The sequence below is a fragment of the Fusarium vanettenii genome (genome assembly GCF_000151355.1).
Source record: "Fusarium vanettenii 77-13-4 chromosome 1 genomic scaffold NECHAsca_1_chr1_3_0, whole genome shotgun sequence".
Taxonomy (NCBI): Eukaryota; Fungi; Ascomycota; class Sordariomycetes; order Hypocreales; family Nectriaceae; genus Fusarium; species Fusarium vanettenii.
The window spans coordinates 4808705-4824695 of record NW_003315881.1 but is presented as its reverse complement, the minus strand read 5'-3'; the positions used below and the strand labels follow the sequence as shown (position 1 = coordinate 4824695).

Here is a 15991-nt window from a genome sequence, read left to right as displayed (position 1 = left end):
GCTTGGGGGTTGATGGCTTCTCTTTGGCTGCACAAGTTGCATAGCCGCGACCCTCTAACCATCCTGTTATATTTAGCAACAGGCCTGGTCAGTTGACTACAAATACCTGCGCAGCCTTTCCCAAAAACCTCTAGAATTACCATTTCATAGCTATTCTACTTCTGCTCAATTCGCTCTCTTCGGGACCTTTCACCATGTCCCCCACTCGCAAATACTCTACGGACAATGGTTTTGTGGAGGTATCAGCGGGCCAACTATCCACATCAACCTCTGAGGCGACTTTAATGAGTCGTTTTCACTCGTATTTACGCTCCTCAAGGTTGGTCCAGAAGTTCATGACTCTTCTTCGAACGCTTGGGCTCAAGGTAGTCACCTTCCTTGGCGGCAATGATGATGAACCTCCGAAGGTCTTGATTGACTCCTCAAGACGGCTCGCAATCGCCCGCTGTGCGGTCCATCTCATTCCCGCATTCCTGTCCATCGGCCTAATCACGCTCAACTGTGTGGGGTTTTTCATCGGCAATGAACTGCAGGGCCTCCAGGACCTGGATGAGCTTAAACTCGGTGCGCTCCAGGTCGGGGCCAAAGTTCAGGAACTTCTCATAGTCGCGAGCGTGGGCTCTGTCATCTTCCACCTTCTTCGCCACGAACTTGTCTTCGGTGACGGTGTAACCCTTGGGTTGCTCGTTTCGGGCTTCTCCTTTGCTCAACTTAGGTAAGAAGTCCAGACTAGCCAGACAGACCATTGGCATCAGCTGACAGGGTCCGTTGCAGCTACTTCTGGTCTCCCGAGTTTCTAGGGAGTCTCGGTTGGGGCTGGGGTCATGGTGAAAATGTGTCCCACGAACAGCGATGGAAACGTCGCGGCTTTATTCTCCTCGTATTCATCGGCGGCGCTCTAGCTCTCATGGCTGGTCCCGCGACGGCAGTGCTTATGATGCCCAGGAAAATGGACTGGCCAGTCGGTGGTGGCGTCTATTGGCTCAATGGTAAGTAACTGACAAGTTCGCTTGCAATGTCTCATGACTGATCTGGTGCTCTAGGAAGCGATGACCAACTATGGCCCAAGTTCCTCAACGCAGACTATTATTCCGAAATCAACTGCACGCTCGACGCCGGCCAATTCACCGACAATAGGTGCCCTTCTTGTGGCTTTCTTTCCATGTATCAGCACTTCATCTCGTGGTGGAATGGTTACAGCGCGGGACACATCTTTGAGCTGAACGATGGGTTCCAGCGAAAGGCAGTCTACGCGAGGCCTGCATTGATCTCTGATGCCAACACCTGGGTCTACTCTGCGCATGCCGCGACTGCGGTTCTGCAGGACGCGATGAGGGGCCATCACAGGAGCGCTTTGAAATATCTGGCCACGAAGCATCCGTACCTGCAACCTTTCCCTAAGTGTCTAGATTGGGCGAAGCCGAAGCGTTACCAGGCTGAGACAAAGGTGCCAGCTGCGAGGGTCTTTTGTGAGCTCCAGGGCATCATGGATCTTGGTGGCAGAAACCTGACAGTCAAGTTCCCCAACTTGAAAGGCATTGACGAGTATTGGAAAGGTAAGGGTAAGCCCGAAGTAAACGAAGTGCATGGTGCCATGGTACTGGATAGCGTTGATGTTCTGGGCGACGCGCAACGAGCCTTGGTCGCTCGGGGAATTCTGCAAGATGAAAAGTCGACTCTGAACACCTCCATCTTTGACGACCGACGCGACGTACTCATCGTCGCTACAGATATTTGGGACGCCACAAAGAACTCTCTGGGCCTTGTCATTCTGTTCAAAGACTTGTTCAACCGCACTGATGTCACCCCGGACATATCTCCACCATCAAACGTCGTCGCCTGCTCCATTGACACTCGTTGGACCAAAGCCAAAACGGTCATGGAGACGACAGTGGACATGCCTATGGCCCATGAGTATTACGAGGGTAGGGTTCTCAACTTGATCCAGACGGAACTCGCATTCGATGCTCGCATGGGCTTTGTCCGCTTGAATCCTCCACCCAAGCCGATAATGGAGGACATCAGGTTGAGTACGGACTGGTACAACATGTTGTCGCCCACGCTGCCCGACACATCACCTGATAACCTGCCATGGTTGCCGATCCAAGGATTGAAGCGGACTACTCTTGAGACGTTGCTCATCAGCATCTACAGTGAGAATTTCAGGCAGACTGAGCTTGAGAACCTCATCGCTACTGTATTCGTGGATGGCCTGTCTCGCAGCGGCCTCATACCAAACTACGATGCAGCCCGCTTCCTCGAGGCATGGCCGTATGGCAACTTCACTGTCAACAGCACGAAGTTGGCTCGGAAGTTGCTGCGCCAGGGTGACCCAGTAGAGATCTTTCCCGAGCCCACTATCCTCAAGTCTGGGAACATGACACGCATGGAGATGAAGGCCATATTCAGTGGCTATGTCATGACTGCACAAAACTGGTTCGACAAGCTTTCTATGGCTGGTCTTATCCTACACGCTGTGATCGCTCTTATACACACCATCCTCGTTGTCATCATGGGCAAAACAGGCGGAGCGTGGGATTCGATTTTGGAACTGATTGCCTTGACGCAAAGATCTACACCACCTGGGGAGACTTTGCTTTCCAACACATCTGCTGGTGTGCGGTCTCTAAAAACAGTCAAGTTGATTGCCTGGGTAGAGGCGCCGGAAGCTGGGGAGACGACTGCGTTAGAGGACAAGGAGGTTCTGGGAGGGGAGTTGCAGATGAGGTTCAAAACTCGCCTAGATCGGCGTGACAATGATTTGAAACCAGCGGTGGATAAGGTATACGGGGTGCCACAGGGACACTGTCCACTACTGAGTCGCAATACTGTGTAGGGAACGATCTAACCGATATATGATAGTCAACACTCCCTTGTAGTGCTCTCGCTGACAGAACGAGTGGACAATCTGTTCTTTGTTATAGTTGAAGCCCGGTCCTTGATGGATTAACCGAGCCAGAAGATCGTTGCCAGAACGATTTTGCTGTGAAGGCCATAGGCTTTCTATCGACACCCAGAAGCCATTGAAATGTCTAAACCACCTGGCCGCTTAATTGACGTATGATCATGCTATAGATCTGATTCCTTCTTCCAATTACGACATGGATACGCAACACCTAAGACAATACTGGCAAAGGGATGTTGATGAACTGGACGCGTTCCTTTTCATTCACTAGCACTTTCCCAGCTAAGAAGGAGTGTACTCGTTCTCAACTATCAGCTCTCCTGTCCAATCTCTGGACCTGACAACGGGCACTCTACAAACACTGAGAGTACCACTGGTTCTGTACCTGGCAAGTCGACCCAGACTCGCACAGAGTTGGTCCAGTCCATCCAGAACCACCGCACTGTCCATATTTAACCTGTCGTGGGCCATTTGTCTGGGTTGGTCCGGGAGTGGTACCAATGGTGGTCGAGCTTGGGGGTGGCACTTCGCCGCCGTTGACGGCAGCGGCGTGCTGATAAACCAAGGGCTGGGCCTCATCGTCCTCAAGGTAGATGGTGTTTCCGTCGTCGTGGTTCTTGCCGTACGAGTATCCCGAGTACCCAAACTGCCAGTACATGTCGCTCACCTCGTGCTGCAGCGAAACCTCTTGCCACTTGCTCAAGACACTGACGCGAGTCGACTTGTCAGTCCAGCCGTATTCTTCATGGACGACGGGCTTTCCGTTGGCTGCCTCGGCGTGGTCAACAATCCACTGCTCAACCCACTGTGTCGTCTTGCTCCATGCCTGAGGATAGGAATGGAATGTGTTAAAGTCGATGTTAGGCAGCTTGAGCTCGGCGTCAAAGTCAGCACCATCTGCGCCGTTGTATGCCCAGTCGCTGGACACCCGGTTAAAACCACCCTCACTTCCAGTAGTGACCAGGTGATCCGCATCGAGCGACTTGATAAAGGTGCTCATCTCGTCCATCCACGACGTCAGCAGTTCAGGGCCGCAGTCGGGACCACGTGGGAGGTTGCGACTGCCGTCGGCGCCGCAGCGGGGCTCATTGGCAAGCTCCCATGCGAAAACTGCTGGGGAGTCTTTGTATCTGTTCACAACAGCTGAGACGTAGTTCTTGTACGCCTTCTTGATGGCTGGCAAGCGGTAGAACTGCATTGATCCCTGTTAGATATTTGAAACCAGGACAGGCCTTTCCACTTACATCATCGTGATACTTTCCACCGAGGTTGACCGTGTACACATCCATACCTCCGTAATCAGCCCAGTTGTTGGTCAATGCCAAGATGAGTTTCATGCCGGTGGCTTCAGCAGCCTCGATAACAACGTCGAGAACGCCCAGGTCGATATCGACAGTTCCGTCCGAGTTGAAAAACTGCATAACGGTCTCTTCTCCGCCCGTGTTGTACTTGGGCAGTCCACCTGACACATATGTTCTGTTGTTCTCATGGAACGCCCAAGTTCGGATGACCTTCAGACCAGCATCTTTGGCGGCGACCAAGCCAACCTTGACGTCCTGGTAGTGATCCGTTCCCCACTGCGAGGGTTAGAAGGGATTTTGAAAGCTGGTGACTATAAGACATACAACGTTGAAGGGGAAGTAGTAGGCGTTGCTACCGGCAAAGAAGAAGTCCTCGCCGTCGAGAGAGAACTTTTCGCCATTAGTGGTAACGAAACCAGCAGGCACCGCGGACACAAGAGTGCCTGCGAGTGCAGCTCCAAGAGCAGCGATGGAAGTGCACTTCATGATAAATATCGTCAGGTCAGAGAGTTGAGGTTGAGTTCAAGGCTATCCAAGTCCTGCTGAGACTCGGGACATATACTCCAGGACTGTTATATCAGACCTTTTATAACCATTTTAATGCCAGCTTCTCTTTTCTATAATTCAAATTCCCCTCACTTACACATGCCTATGAGGCGAGAAAGTTAATCCATCTGGCGATGCCGGAGTTGGACACTCCGGAGCGTCCAGATTCGGAACGGAATTGGCGGTTCCCCGCCAACACGGCCCGGCCCGCCGGCTCCGAGGGGAAGCGGTTCAATATGCCCCTGCAAACTATAGAAAAGGCTATATACACAAAACTCTAGTGATCAAATGACCTCATTTCTCTATTAAGCAGCCTAAAGAGCATGCCCGCACGTCTAAGGCAACGGGATCAGTCCTGCCGTCGACAATTTCGTACTAACCTGCGAACTCGCCAAGAATCATGGCATTGTGAGATGATCGGATCACAAGTCCAAAACTTCAATCACGGCAATATTGTATGCATTGTGATCAAGCTGCATACCCGTGTTGTGGTATCAAATTGAGTCTATCACTGAGAAAACATATTCGTGGACTCTATAAACTCAACCACATCACCCCAAAGTACCATCGGTTGTTCCAAAGCCGCAAAGTGACCACCCTGCAAGGTTAGCAATATCCGATCAGCATCATTTTAAAGTTTACGTACCTCGGCATGCCACCTGTACCACTTGACCTTGCCAGTGGTGTCTATCCATGCCTTCGGAGGGTTGCCAGATTCATACTTGAAGGCCGAGAACCCCATTGGCGCGTTGACGTGTTCCCATCCAGTTGATGGATTTCCACCACTCATCATCTGCCGGTAGCTCCACAAAGACGTCGGTAGACATCCGCTGAACCAGTAGAGGCACACATTCGTGAGGATGAGGTCGAGAGTCGGGGTCTGATCAGACCACTCGACCATTTTCTCCCCAATCCAAGCCAGCAATGCTACCGGGCTAGACCCTATTGCGATGCCTACTATTGAAGGCCGTGTTGCCTAAATCAGAGCATACGCTGTTCCGTGGGTCCAAAAGGTCTTGCCGCGTTGCAGGCCCGTCAATTCCTCGTCGGAGAACTGATACTCATGCATGTGACTTTCGTCAAACCCTTCCGGGGGCGACATGACAAACAAGTTGACATGAACAAGCTTGCAAGCTGGGTCTTGTGAAGCAAGACTGCATGCAATAGGCGAGCCAATATCCCCACCTTGGACCACATAGCCGGTTTTGCTAAACCCCAGATTCGTCATCAGTTTGGATAGTAGACGGGCGTTATCCTCGAAGCGAAAGTCTTTGGTGCTTGGCGGAGGGCTAGACCACCCAAAACCTATCAGAGATGGGACAATGATATGGTAGCCAAACGCCGCTGGGTTCGCATCGAATTGTGACTTCAGATGAAGCATCAATGGCAGAAACTCGACAACGGAGCCAGGCCATCCATGTAAGAAAAGTACAGGAATAGCTCTTGGGCTCGCCGAGAATATGGCCATGAAATGCACATCATATCGAGACCTGTCATCGTCTTCTATTTCCACCTGGAACTGCGGGATCTTGTTGAGGACTCCTTCCCATTGTTGCCTATGGGTCGATCAGCACTGCCACATATGTTTGTCTGTAAGAAACGAAGAAAGAGCGATGTTGAAATCAGGTGTGATAAATACTGAACGGAAAGGGTATAGTAAAGAGCAGTCAGTACCAGTCATAAGTCTTCTTCCAATACTCCAACGCGGCGCCCATCCAATCTCTTGTGACTCCATACGAGCCATCCGAACGCGAGTTTTCGAAATTTGGAGGTGGAACTGGGGATACGCTAAGGAGTGTCTTCAGATTGTCGATGCGAGACTGAGGAACAGAAACAGTGAAAGGCCTGAGATTCACCGACGCCAGAACCTGATGAGGCACGGGTGTTGACGAGTTGTCTACCATGATGATAAGGGCTTAACTTGACGAAATAAGGATTCTATTACTTTAGTTAATGACAAGACACATGGAGAGGTAGGTGCTATGTAGTATCAAACGGTATTTTCTTTCCTTATATAATAGAGCGCAGATGCCCCTTTTCTCTCCAGTCTCGGTCAGTTTGATCTGCCGAATGCAACGGATAAGTCAAACCCAGTTTGATTGTCGTAAGCCAAGAATTAGTCCGGACAACTTAGAAATCCGACTTCCGAGAATACGGACATGCCGGGAGGTAGTACCTAGGGGAAATTCATGCTGTCTAGTGCTGGCTCAAGGAACTTTGAGAATGGGTCTTGCGGGTCTCAACGTGTTGACCTACTACTTCCCAGGAAGTTTTGACAGAGGTGGGCAGAATAATTTAAGACACTAAGGAAGTTTCTAGAGATCTTCTGCCTCTTGATACTATAGAGAGGTACTAACAGGCAACCCCGCATTGTTTTAATGTGGAACCATACCGAAAACTCCTGTCGTTAGATGAGAGACTGCAAGTTCCTTACCCTCTCTGTACTAAAAAGGAGCCGTGTTACAGTAGTCAATCTATCACTCGCTTCGCTATTTCACACGGCACCCTAGATCACTAACTGGTGTGCCACGACGCTGCTAGACCAAAAGGCAGGGTGATGCCTACCAAACCACGTCAAAATACCAACAATTTATCCTAGAATTCCTCCAGATACGTCGAGGCAAAGAGTAAAACACTTATGTTTAAGAAAGATTTGCAAGGCATCTCCAGGTCCAATGACTCCTCATCGGCCTCCTGACGAACTGAACTCGCCTCACCACTTGCAATCCAATCGCATGACACACCCTTGACTTGCTAGGAACCTCATACCCTCTCCCCTGTAAAGTTTCATTTCACACTCTACCGGTATTCGGGCCATCTTGGCCTTAAGTTCCGACACGCTTCGGATAGACGCCCTGATGTAGGATTGTCAGTTACTCCGTGTCGGCTTGCCCTAATAACCCGTGCCCCCGAGAATCTTAGCTTTCGGCAATGACGAAGAATCCGAAAAAGCAAGGGGCACCATGCGCTCACCGCTTTGTGATTGAGGTACCTCTACGCTCAGGCCATGGGGTTGGTTAAATTGCCCATACACCATCACACAAGGTCTCCATTTGACTACCTCTTGGGATAAGATTAGGAATAAAGCCCATGTCTTTTCCGCTAGTCTCCTTGTGGAATCTGGCTTATAGCCCCTGACGCATGAACAGGGAAGGGGTAAGAGGATGGAACCTTAACTCGACGACCTTGCCCAGAAGACCCATTCTAATACGAAAATCCAACTGCAAGCAAAAATACCAAGATTAAGGACGGGCGTGCTATCAATCCCTTCGAGTAGTCCGAAACATTCATCGAGATACTCCCTCTGTAGAAAACTTGGGAGTGGCTAGGGAACAGATCAGAGCGTATAGTCCCAAAGCGGTTGCCATTATTAGCCCAGCCCTTCTTTACCGTACCACCAGGAACATGCAACATCTACCTCCATTTTTCTCGCTTCTTGTACGTACATTAAGATGGATGGTATGCCTTGTAAACCTGGACTGCCGCAAGAATGCACTGTATGAACCCGAAGAAGGCCGTCAGTCCCAGAACTACCATGGCTACCCAAAAGTTGTGCCACTGAACTCCGTTCCTCCGGTCATGCCACCACTGAGAGAACGAGTCTGGCGTTGACTCATCGTAGACTTCTTTGATGATGGCTAGGCGATCCCTCCAGAAACGGAAGTTGCTGAGTTGTCTGTCGTCCATGTTAGGTGTTCCACAACAAGTGAGACGGCTGTCTATCCTGCGGTTGGAGTTTACGCGTAGTCGTTCCAGCCATGCTCTCTTCTTCCGTGTCGATCGCAATGGGCTCCAGTGATCAGACTGAGGAAAGAGGATCGCGAGTGTTTTGAGGGTCTCCTCTGCCAGTCCCTCTGGGAGAACAGCGTTCTGAGAGTTCGAGCTTCATTGAGTCAGAGGCCCTGAGAAAGTAGCAAGAGGGGGTTTTGGAGAAATACTAACATGTGTCTTTGGTATTCGAGATATGCGACGTGGTGGAATACATAGAGCTGCGTGTCATTATTTGCCAGCCGCAGGTGGTCCGCCAGATTGTCAGTGAACTCGATCTTGATGCCGGCAACGTTTTCAAGACTCCAGGCATCGAAAGTGGTGGGAATTGACATTATACTGCAGTTGGTCGGCAGGGAGGCACAAAAAAGCCGTGCTGCTAGAGATGCCAAGTCGCTCTCCATCCATTGTGGTAGCGGACACCGGCCGGTATGATGCATGAATCCGAATGATTTCTCCAAGGAACCGATTTCAACCATCAGCATCAGACGGACGACGAGACTAAGTGTGGCCTGACAAGCAATGTTATTGTTATTGCCCGATAGTGTAGCTATGCAGGAAATAGCCCGGTCTCGTTGCTTATGTTGCCTGATCTCATCTGCTACCTTGCCAAGGGATCCTACATCGGAAGGGGACACAGCTGAAGCGCTCATATCATTGAAAATCTTCTGCTGCCTTCGGACATATTCATCGTAGGCTCTAAAGTCGAGGAGCGATACTTGATCTCCATTCACAAGATGAAGCTGATCTGGCGACTGGCCGAGGAAGGTGTGCACGAGAGACATCTGAGAGCCCGTGCAACTGAAGTAGAATGTGACAGCAAACACGAAAGGTCGGGCAATCTAAACAACCATTTCACGGCACGCATCAAGCTCATCTAATAATGACAGATTCCCCACCAACAACAGCTAGTCAGGCCGTGCAGAGAGCTTCGGTCAAGGGCCTCATGCGGGAGACTTTGCTGTATATGCATGCATAGCCCAGTCATGCACCAGGACCGCTACGTGTCGCTCTAGGCTATCTGCAGCGTTGGGCTCCAACACCATCTAGGACGCGCCCCCGAGCGACTTTTCACCGATCACCGGCCCAAGCCCACCAGTCAGAGCTGCTGTTGTACATCGCGTATGTGGCCAAGAACCCCGCTGCGCTTCAGTCACATGCAGGGAGGTGATTGGTGATTGGTGATTGGCTTGGCTTAGGCTCTCCGACGCCATCCTGGCGTGTCCAGCTAAGTCGGGCGTATCTCACCATGTCCCTGGGGCCAGGGTGTCTCAGCAGTTAGCCTGGTATGCCCTGAAACGTACGTTTGGGCATCTGAGGTTTTCTCTTCCCTCTTATTGCTTTCTGATCTTGACGTAGTAGACCCCGTCGATCTGAGTAGATTCCATCCATGCTTCATCTCGCTCACCGTGTCCAGCTGTGACAGAAAGAAGACAGTGAGTGTCTCCTTGAAAGAAAGAAGCAATCATGATCCGAGAAAGGCAGCAATTTTTAACATTTTGTCTGCATAGTGCGATTGGTATCGAAAGCTACACACTGTCGACTTGCCTCTTGAAGTCCGATCAGACATCGAGCCCTGCCTCGTCTCCATACCTATCCTTCCTATGTCAACTGGTTCATCATGGACTATAAAGGGATACTATTGAGACCAATCGCATCATTACGAAAAGAACAAGTCTGGATGGCCGAAGGCGGGGATCTAGCCATATACAACGCAAACAAATCCATCATACAAAACCTCCTCGAGCACTCCGGTATCCCAGAGTCCGACCATAAGCTGTGGATTGGCATATATCGAATTGGCGCGAACCAAGACGAGTCGCGTCCTGCCATAGTTGTGTCGTGCTTGGACTCAAAGGTTCGCAAGCAAGCAAAGGGATCCATCAAGAACTGTTCCCTGTTACGGCCAGGAGGGGCTTTCGCTCACTTCGCCGTGCTCGGGAAAGCCACTCCGCCAGAGCTTCCCTGTGAGCCTCAACTTACCATGGCAGGCAATGCCCAAGCACATAGACTTGCGTCCACCATTTCATCATCTGCACGTCAATCCGAGGAGCTTACCAACCAAGGTCCAGGGGGCGATATTCGGGAAAATATCAAGCACCCCGTCGTCCTTCAGCTTTTCGGATCCCACACGGGAGACAGTTACTTATGTCGCCCAATCCAGGCGCGTCGGGGTCTACAAAGGCAATCCGCCACAGCAGGCCCTTTACTTTTTTTGGACGGAACCAGCTACCAGCTCACTGTTGAGCATGTTGTTAACTTCAGTCGCCACAAGAGTGAGCCAACTTGGGAACACACCAATGACGATTGGGACGACGACGACGAAGACCACGCCGACGATGATGCTAGGGGCCGTGGAGATGTTGAAGACATAGTCCCCTCGGATTTCGGCACCGTCCGTACCATGAGCGAAGGAAGCGTTTCCTCGGAGGAAGTAGAAATCGACCTCTCCGGCTCTTCATCGAGCAGCTCGGCACAGGAGACTGAGGGCAACACCTCATGGTCCCCCATGGTGCCCGCCTCGAGTCCACTTCCTCAGAGCTCCTCAGAGCCTAGAACCGTCAGCAACATTATCGTCAATGATTCCTCCTCCTCGCCGCAAACCGAACCCATCAGTTCTCCTCCTCGTTGCTATACCAGCGCAAAAATGGACTACCTTCTCTTTCCTATACATGTCAATCCTGGTCCAGAGGCCTGCACAGCTGGAGGCGCAGAGATGGTGCAACTATCTGATGTCTTTGATGTACATGGTCAGACCAAGGCTCGGCCAATCATAATCACAACAGCATCTCTGGGGTATGTCCAGGGCATTGTTTTCCCAGCGTCAATGCTGTTACAGAAGCCAGGGTCACGCAATTTCCAGACGCTCTTTTGCATCGAGTCATCTTTTCCCATGCCCAAAGGAACATCGGGTTCGGCGGTTTTCGACTCTCAGACAGGGCTGCTTGCCGGGTATCTTGTTCTCGGATGCCCTGGAAAGCATACTTGCTACATGGTGCCTATGTGCGATGTGTTGGCCGAACTCAACATGTTTTCCAGCAGTATTGTTCGGTGCCAGGTACAACTCAACATGTCTGCTATTGCCAAAGTAGATCTAGAGAAAAGCGCTTTGACGAGGTTCAGTTTCTGTGCCGGTGGTTTCAACCGATCCGTTCCCTTGTCCTCAGTGTTGCCTCGACAAGAGGCTGTCAGGCGTAATAACCGACCCTTCTTGGGCAAGCTGCTTGAGCATGTACCCGTCATCTTCCCGAAGCCAACCGGTCATGTTGAAGAAGATCTGAAAACAAAGAAGAGTCCACGAAACCCTCCAAAATTCAAGACGTTACAAAGTTGGATCTCCCCAACCATAGCTACTCTAGAATGGGTCAGCGAGCCTGCTGATGAATGGAAAACGCGATTTGGCCAAACAACGAAGCTTATAGGGTCAGTGGAGAACAGGCCATATATCGACGTAATCAGGGAGATGGGCATCGAGGTATCACCGGAGTTGTGGACCTTCTTCCAACCCAAGATTCCCTCGGCGCGTTGGGAGCGCCGTATCTCCCAGATTGAACGATTTTGTGAAGGGGCGTCTTTTGCCCTCGACGGGTCCGGCCCTAGGGATGCCGAAAATCCCACATTCGAAGATGATCAGGGACCTAGAGCCTGGGTCTCTGACCGAAACTGTGTGACCGAAGGTTCTTCATACCCTAAGCCGAACTACCCAAGGGTACTGGGCTATCGGGGACTTTATCACGCTCTCCAACGAAAGGTATTCCACCAAAATAGCAGAATAATGGAGCAGAGCATTCCTGGTGGAGAAGATAAGAAGCTAACACATCTCTCTTTCCTAGCGCTTGCAAAACAATGCCTGCGATGACACGACTGGTCATCCTCGACGCATGTAAGTTTCCTCTGCTCGCCAATGCATTTCTATGAAGTTTGGTTCTAATCCAATGGGTAGCTACATCGAGGACCCCGATGGATCAAGTGTTGTGGCCCTGACCAAAACCACACCAGCCTCACAAACCGAAGGTTTTTGTGACCTCTTTGCTAACTACATCACGCCAACCCCAGAACCAAAGTTCAGTTTGAGAGCGTCTGTAAGTCATAAGAATTTTGCTTGATCTTTTTCGATATTTACTCAATCTAAATCCCTCGATAGGACTGGTCGGGGGGCTGCTTCATCATATCATTTAACATTCCGTTCTTTGAGATCGGAAGTGAGCATCAGAGAAACATCCGAACTACCTCCCATGACAAGACCAAGAGGCCACTTCGAGCTTGTCACAGCCTCTCGTTTTTGAACCTGAATAGCCAGAGATCAAAACTCTCCAGCAATGAGGTCTTCAACCTTCCACATCCACTCTTCTTACACGAAGCTGTGTGCTCGTTTATGGTGACGGGCAAGAGCGATCGATATTGGACCGCTGCCTTCCTCGACGGAGATTCCTGTAGTAAGGAGCCGAGACTAAGTCAGGAGGAGGAATTAGACCCCATCGTTCTCAAAGCCGAGACGAATTGCAGTGATACAACTGCTTCACCAAGGGCATATGCGCTTGCTGCTTTAGCAGTGTCTCTCGACGTGGTCGTTGAGCATCATCAAAACATCCAAGACCTTTTCAAAGCCAGCTTAACCCTTCTCGTAAGTCTCCATTCTACAGGGCAAAAAAGGAAGTTCCACTATTGTCATTGTTTAGCTTCAAGATGCCCAACCCGGCCGTCCTTAGTATCACCCAACTAATCCACGTTGATAGATTGCGGAGATGGAGCAGAAGTATTCCAACGATATTTCCACCGAAAAACTCCGAGAATGGATAGAAAATTTCCCACGTATTCTAGACCGAATAACCCACAGCAATTCCTACCTGCTCGCCAAACTGGACCATTTCTTATCCGAGGATGTAATATTCGGCAGTGATGCACTACCTCACGGTGCACTATGGCGTAGCTTGCGAAACGACCGAGAGGCCCTCATGTCTCTGCTGAGAATCAAGCAGCATCGCAACGAGTTGAGGGATGTCCAGAACGAACTCAAGCAACTCATCCCCAAAGCCAATGAGGTAAGACGCCGTTGACTCCAGCTTAGCCGCCAAAAGGCCATGGCCTTGAGCTAATTTTATGGTACAGGTGAGGAGGCTCCAAAAATGGAAGATAGAGGGAGAACAGCATGTTATCACTCGTCAAGTGTACCGTGTAGCAGTTGCGGTATGCTAGACATCCCCCAAATGAGAAGACCGACGCTAAGACCTCCAGGCTTTTGTGTTCGCGATACTGAGTACTGTTGCCCAGTTATATTCAGCCTGGCCCACAATGGCTGATCTACCGCCCTGGCACGTATACCATCCACCAGCCTGGCACGAATACCTTCCATCGGCCTGGCTCGTACACGTGATCAGTATGGCAATGATGGTCATTCTAGGTGCATACCTTTGGCAAAACAGATGATGGCGGTGGTACTTGTTGAAAAGTATCTTTCACTTTTGCCGCAAATTCTTTGCGCCAATTTTTCTCGGCGACTGACAGAGATGTTACCTACTCCGAAATGCAGCAGGGTTCAACTCCCCAAGAACTCTAGATAGATATTTGAGGGGATTCACCATCTTTCCACGACTTCCCTAGGATCATGTTAGTATCACGACGCTATTTCAAACAAGTTGTCAGAACACTGCTCAAATAAGAACTTCTCCTCATGATCAGTCACAGGTATTAGCACATCATTGTGACTAAGGCTAGACTTAACCCAGTAATCATTCATTTGTATCAGTGCAGCACAATGCATACTTAGCAACTTACCTGAAGATAATAGGTATATCTCGTGGCCTTGTGAACTAAGCGAGGTCGTGTGTCATCCTTATCCCGAATAAGTCGGAGACGAAACTCAAGCACACCAAAAATGCATTTTCAATGCTAGAACTGGGCTCATGTCGCTCCGATCTGGTTAGGTGCTAGGGTCTGGCTGAGGAGCCCGGAGTCCAGGCTACCTCTCGGATCATGATAGACACGCCTTCACAGGGCCGCCTTTACAACTGCCTTCAATCCCTTGGCGTCCAAACCCTCGACCCCGAGCAATTCGTTATCATCATTCTCAATCCTACCCCCATATCCCTCTCCATATACAGCCCGGAAAAGCAGCTTCAAGATAACTCCTTCATCAGTCTGACCTCCAGCCAGGCTCGCGAGAGCCTCCTTCTCGTCCGACGCGGTGTTGGTATGCTCAATCTTCCACTCCCCACTGGCATCAATTTCTCTGGCAATGGAAATGAGCTGATTCTGAGTCACATCGAGATCCTTGACGCGGACCGCCCGGTTGGCCGTTTCCTGCGGGTGCGAGAACACTCCGACGACGGCCTGGCCAATGGTTGACAGTCTGGATGCGCTGAAAGGAACATCGCCACCGTCCCTGAGGGTGGCAGACTTGCCTTTCAAATCCACAAGCAGGCCGGCAGCGAGGCCCCAGTCCAAGAACGTGCCAGGGAAAACAAGGGAATACGAGAAGCTAGGCTTCTCAACTGCCTTTTCCTTGAGGTATTCCTGCACCTGAAGCTTGGGTCCGAAAATAGGGATACCAGCCGCCTTCGGGTTCAGAGTGTCGCTGCCGAATTCAGACGGGATGAATCTCCGTACGCCTGCCTCGATAGCAGCATCGACAAGAGTCTTTTGGGACTCGATTCCAAAAATAGAGAGTGTTGACACGAGGCCATCTTGACCTTGAAGGGCGGTCGCCAATGACTGCTTGGAAGCATAATCAACGGGCTTGACCTTGACGTCTTGAGGAAACTTGTGGTTGGATTCCTGGCGAGTCAAGACTGTCACTTCAAAGAGCTTTGACTCTCGGAGAGCGGTAAGAATGGCGGGGCCAAGGTTGCCAGAAGCCTGTTTAACCAGCGTCAGTTGGAGGATTCTGTGTTACTGATAGCGTTGTCTGCTGTCAAAGGAGGGGGGGGGTAGTGGGTGACTGACTCCAGCAATAGCAATTTTCTTGAGGGCAGACATGATGGACAATCCAACGATAGGAGTCCTGTGAAATGGATAGATGAGTGAGATGGAAGGCAAGATTCAACCTAGATGGGCGATGTGGGAATAAAGATACAATATCAACGGCCGTGAGTGAACAAGTAGTGCGTATTTATAGATTCCAATTCATAATTTACACGACTCTGCCTTTTTTTTTGGCGGTGTGAGACAAAATCCAGAGAAACCTCCCCATCGCCTTGTTGATGGATCGTATCACGGTGAGACCAGCCACTTCCGCAACCACGTAATCGCACAGTCGGGGTACTTTGCGTCCGCGAGGCCGAAACGCCTCTCACTCTTGACTTAGCGCCGGAATCAATTTCCCAAGCTTTACGCCCGAGATCTCACAGATTTATAAGCCAGGCGGAATTTGGCTTGAATGTCATACGGATAGAGAATTACGATTTCTGATGTGATTGCTAATCGACACTCAGCTACCCTTTGCAATCTATGCTTTAGATTCTAAGGTGATTCA

At 50.5% G+C, this 15991-nt stretch overlaps 6 protein-coding genes across 6 annotated transcripts; 2 read left to right on the top strand and 4 right to left on the bottom strand.

Annotated features, from left to right (window-relative positions):
• Positions 1 to 194: 194 nt before the first annotated feature.
• NECHADRAFT_75765 (uncharacterized protein) lies at positions 195 to 2836 on the top strand (the record flags this gene model as incomplete). The annotated part of the gene is made up of 3 exons (XM_003054685.1): positions 195 to 715; positions 775 to 989; positions 1044 to 2836. The coding sequence occupies 3 exons, from the start codon at positions 195 to 197 to the stop codon at positions 2834 to 2836; spliced, it is 2529 nt and encodes an 842-aa protein (XP_003054731.1).
• Positions 2837 to 3257: 421 nt separating this feature from the next.
• Positions 3258 to 4692, bottom strand: NECHADRAFT_105868 (glycoside hydrolase family 5; the record flags this gene model as incomplete). Its single annotated transcript, XM_003053985.1, has 3 exons — positions 3258 to 4097; positions 4150 to 4482; positions 4531 to 4692. 3 exons carry the CDS (start codon positions 4690 to 4692, stop codon positions 3258 to 3260), a joined length of 1335 nt encoding a protein of 444 aa, XP_003054031.1.
• A 568-nt stretch (positions 4693 to 5260) lies between these two features.
• NECHADRAFT_90571 (uncharacterized protein) lies at positions 5261 to 6656 on the bottom strand (the record flags this gene model as incomplete). The annotated part of the gene is made up of 5 exons (XM_003053984.1): positions 5261 to 5350; positions 5399 to 5656; positions 5694 to 5709; positions 5745 to 6308; positions 6427 to 6656. 5 exons carry the CDS (start codon positions 6654 to 6656, stop codon positions 5261 to 5263), a joined length of 1158 nt encoding a protein of 385 aa, XP_003054030.1.
• Positions 6657 to 8199: 1543 nt separating this feature from the next.
• Positions 8200 to 9305, bottom strand: NECHADRAFT_75762 (uncharacterized protein; the record flags this gene model as incomplete). Its single annotated transcript, XM_003053983.1, has 2 exons — positions 8200 to 8635; positions 8695 to 9305. 2 exons carry the CDS (start codon positions 9303 to 9305, stop codon positions 8200 to 8202), a joined length of 1047 nt encoding a protein of 348 aa, XP_003054029.1.
• Positions 9306 to 10201: 896 nt separating this feature from the next.
• NECHADRAFT_75761 (uncharacterized protein) lies at positions 10202 to 13947 on the top strand (the record flags this gene model as incomplete). The annotated part of the gene is made up of 7 exons (XM_003054684.1): positions 10202 to 12271; positions 12354 to 12403; positions 12464 to 12602; positions 12665 to 13144; positions 13257 to 13562; positions 13630 to 13707; positions 13792 to 13947. The coding sequence occupies 7 exons, from the start codon at positions 10202 to 10204 to the stop codon at positions 13945 to 13947; spliced, it is 3279 nt and encodes a 1092-aa protein (XP_003054730.1).
• A 561-nt stretch (positions 13948 to 14508) lies between these two features.
• NECHADRAFT_75760 (uncharacterized protein) lies at positions 14509 to 15495 on the bottom strand (the record flags this gene model as incomplete). The annotated part of the gene is made up of 2 exons (XM_003053982.1): positions 14509 to 15375; positions 15463 to 15495. The coding sequence occupies 2 exons, from the start codon at positions 15493 to 15495 to the stop codon at positions 14509 to 14511; spliced, it is 900 nt and encodes a 299-aa protein (XP_003054028.1).
• Positions 15496 to 15991: the final 496 nt, after the last annotated feature.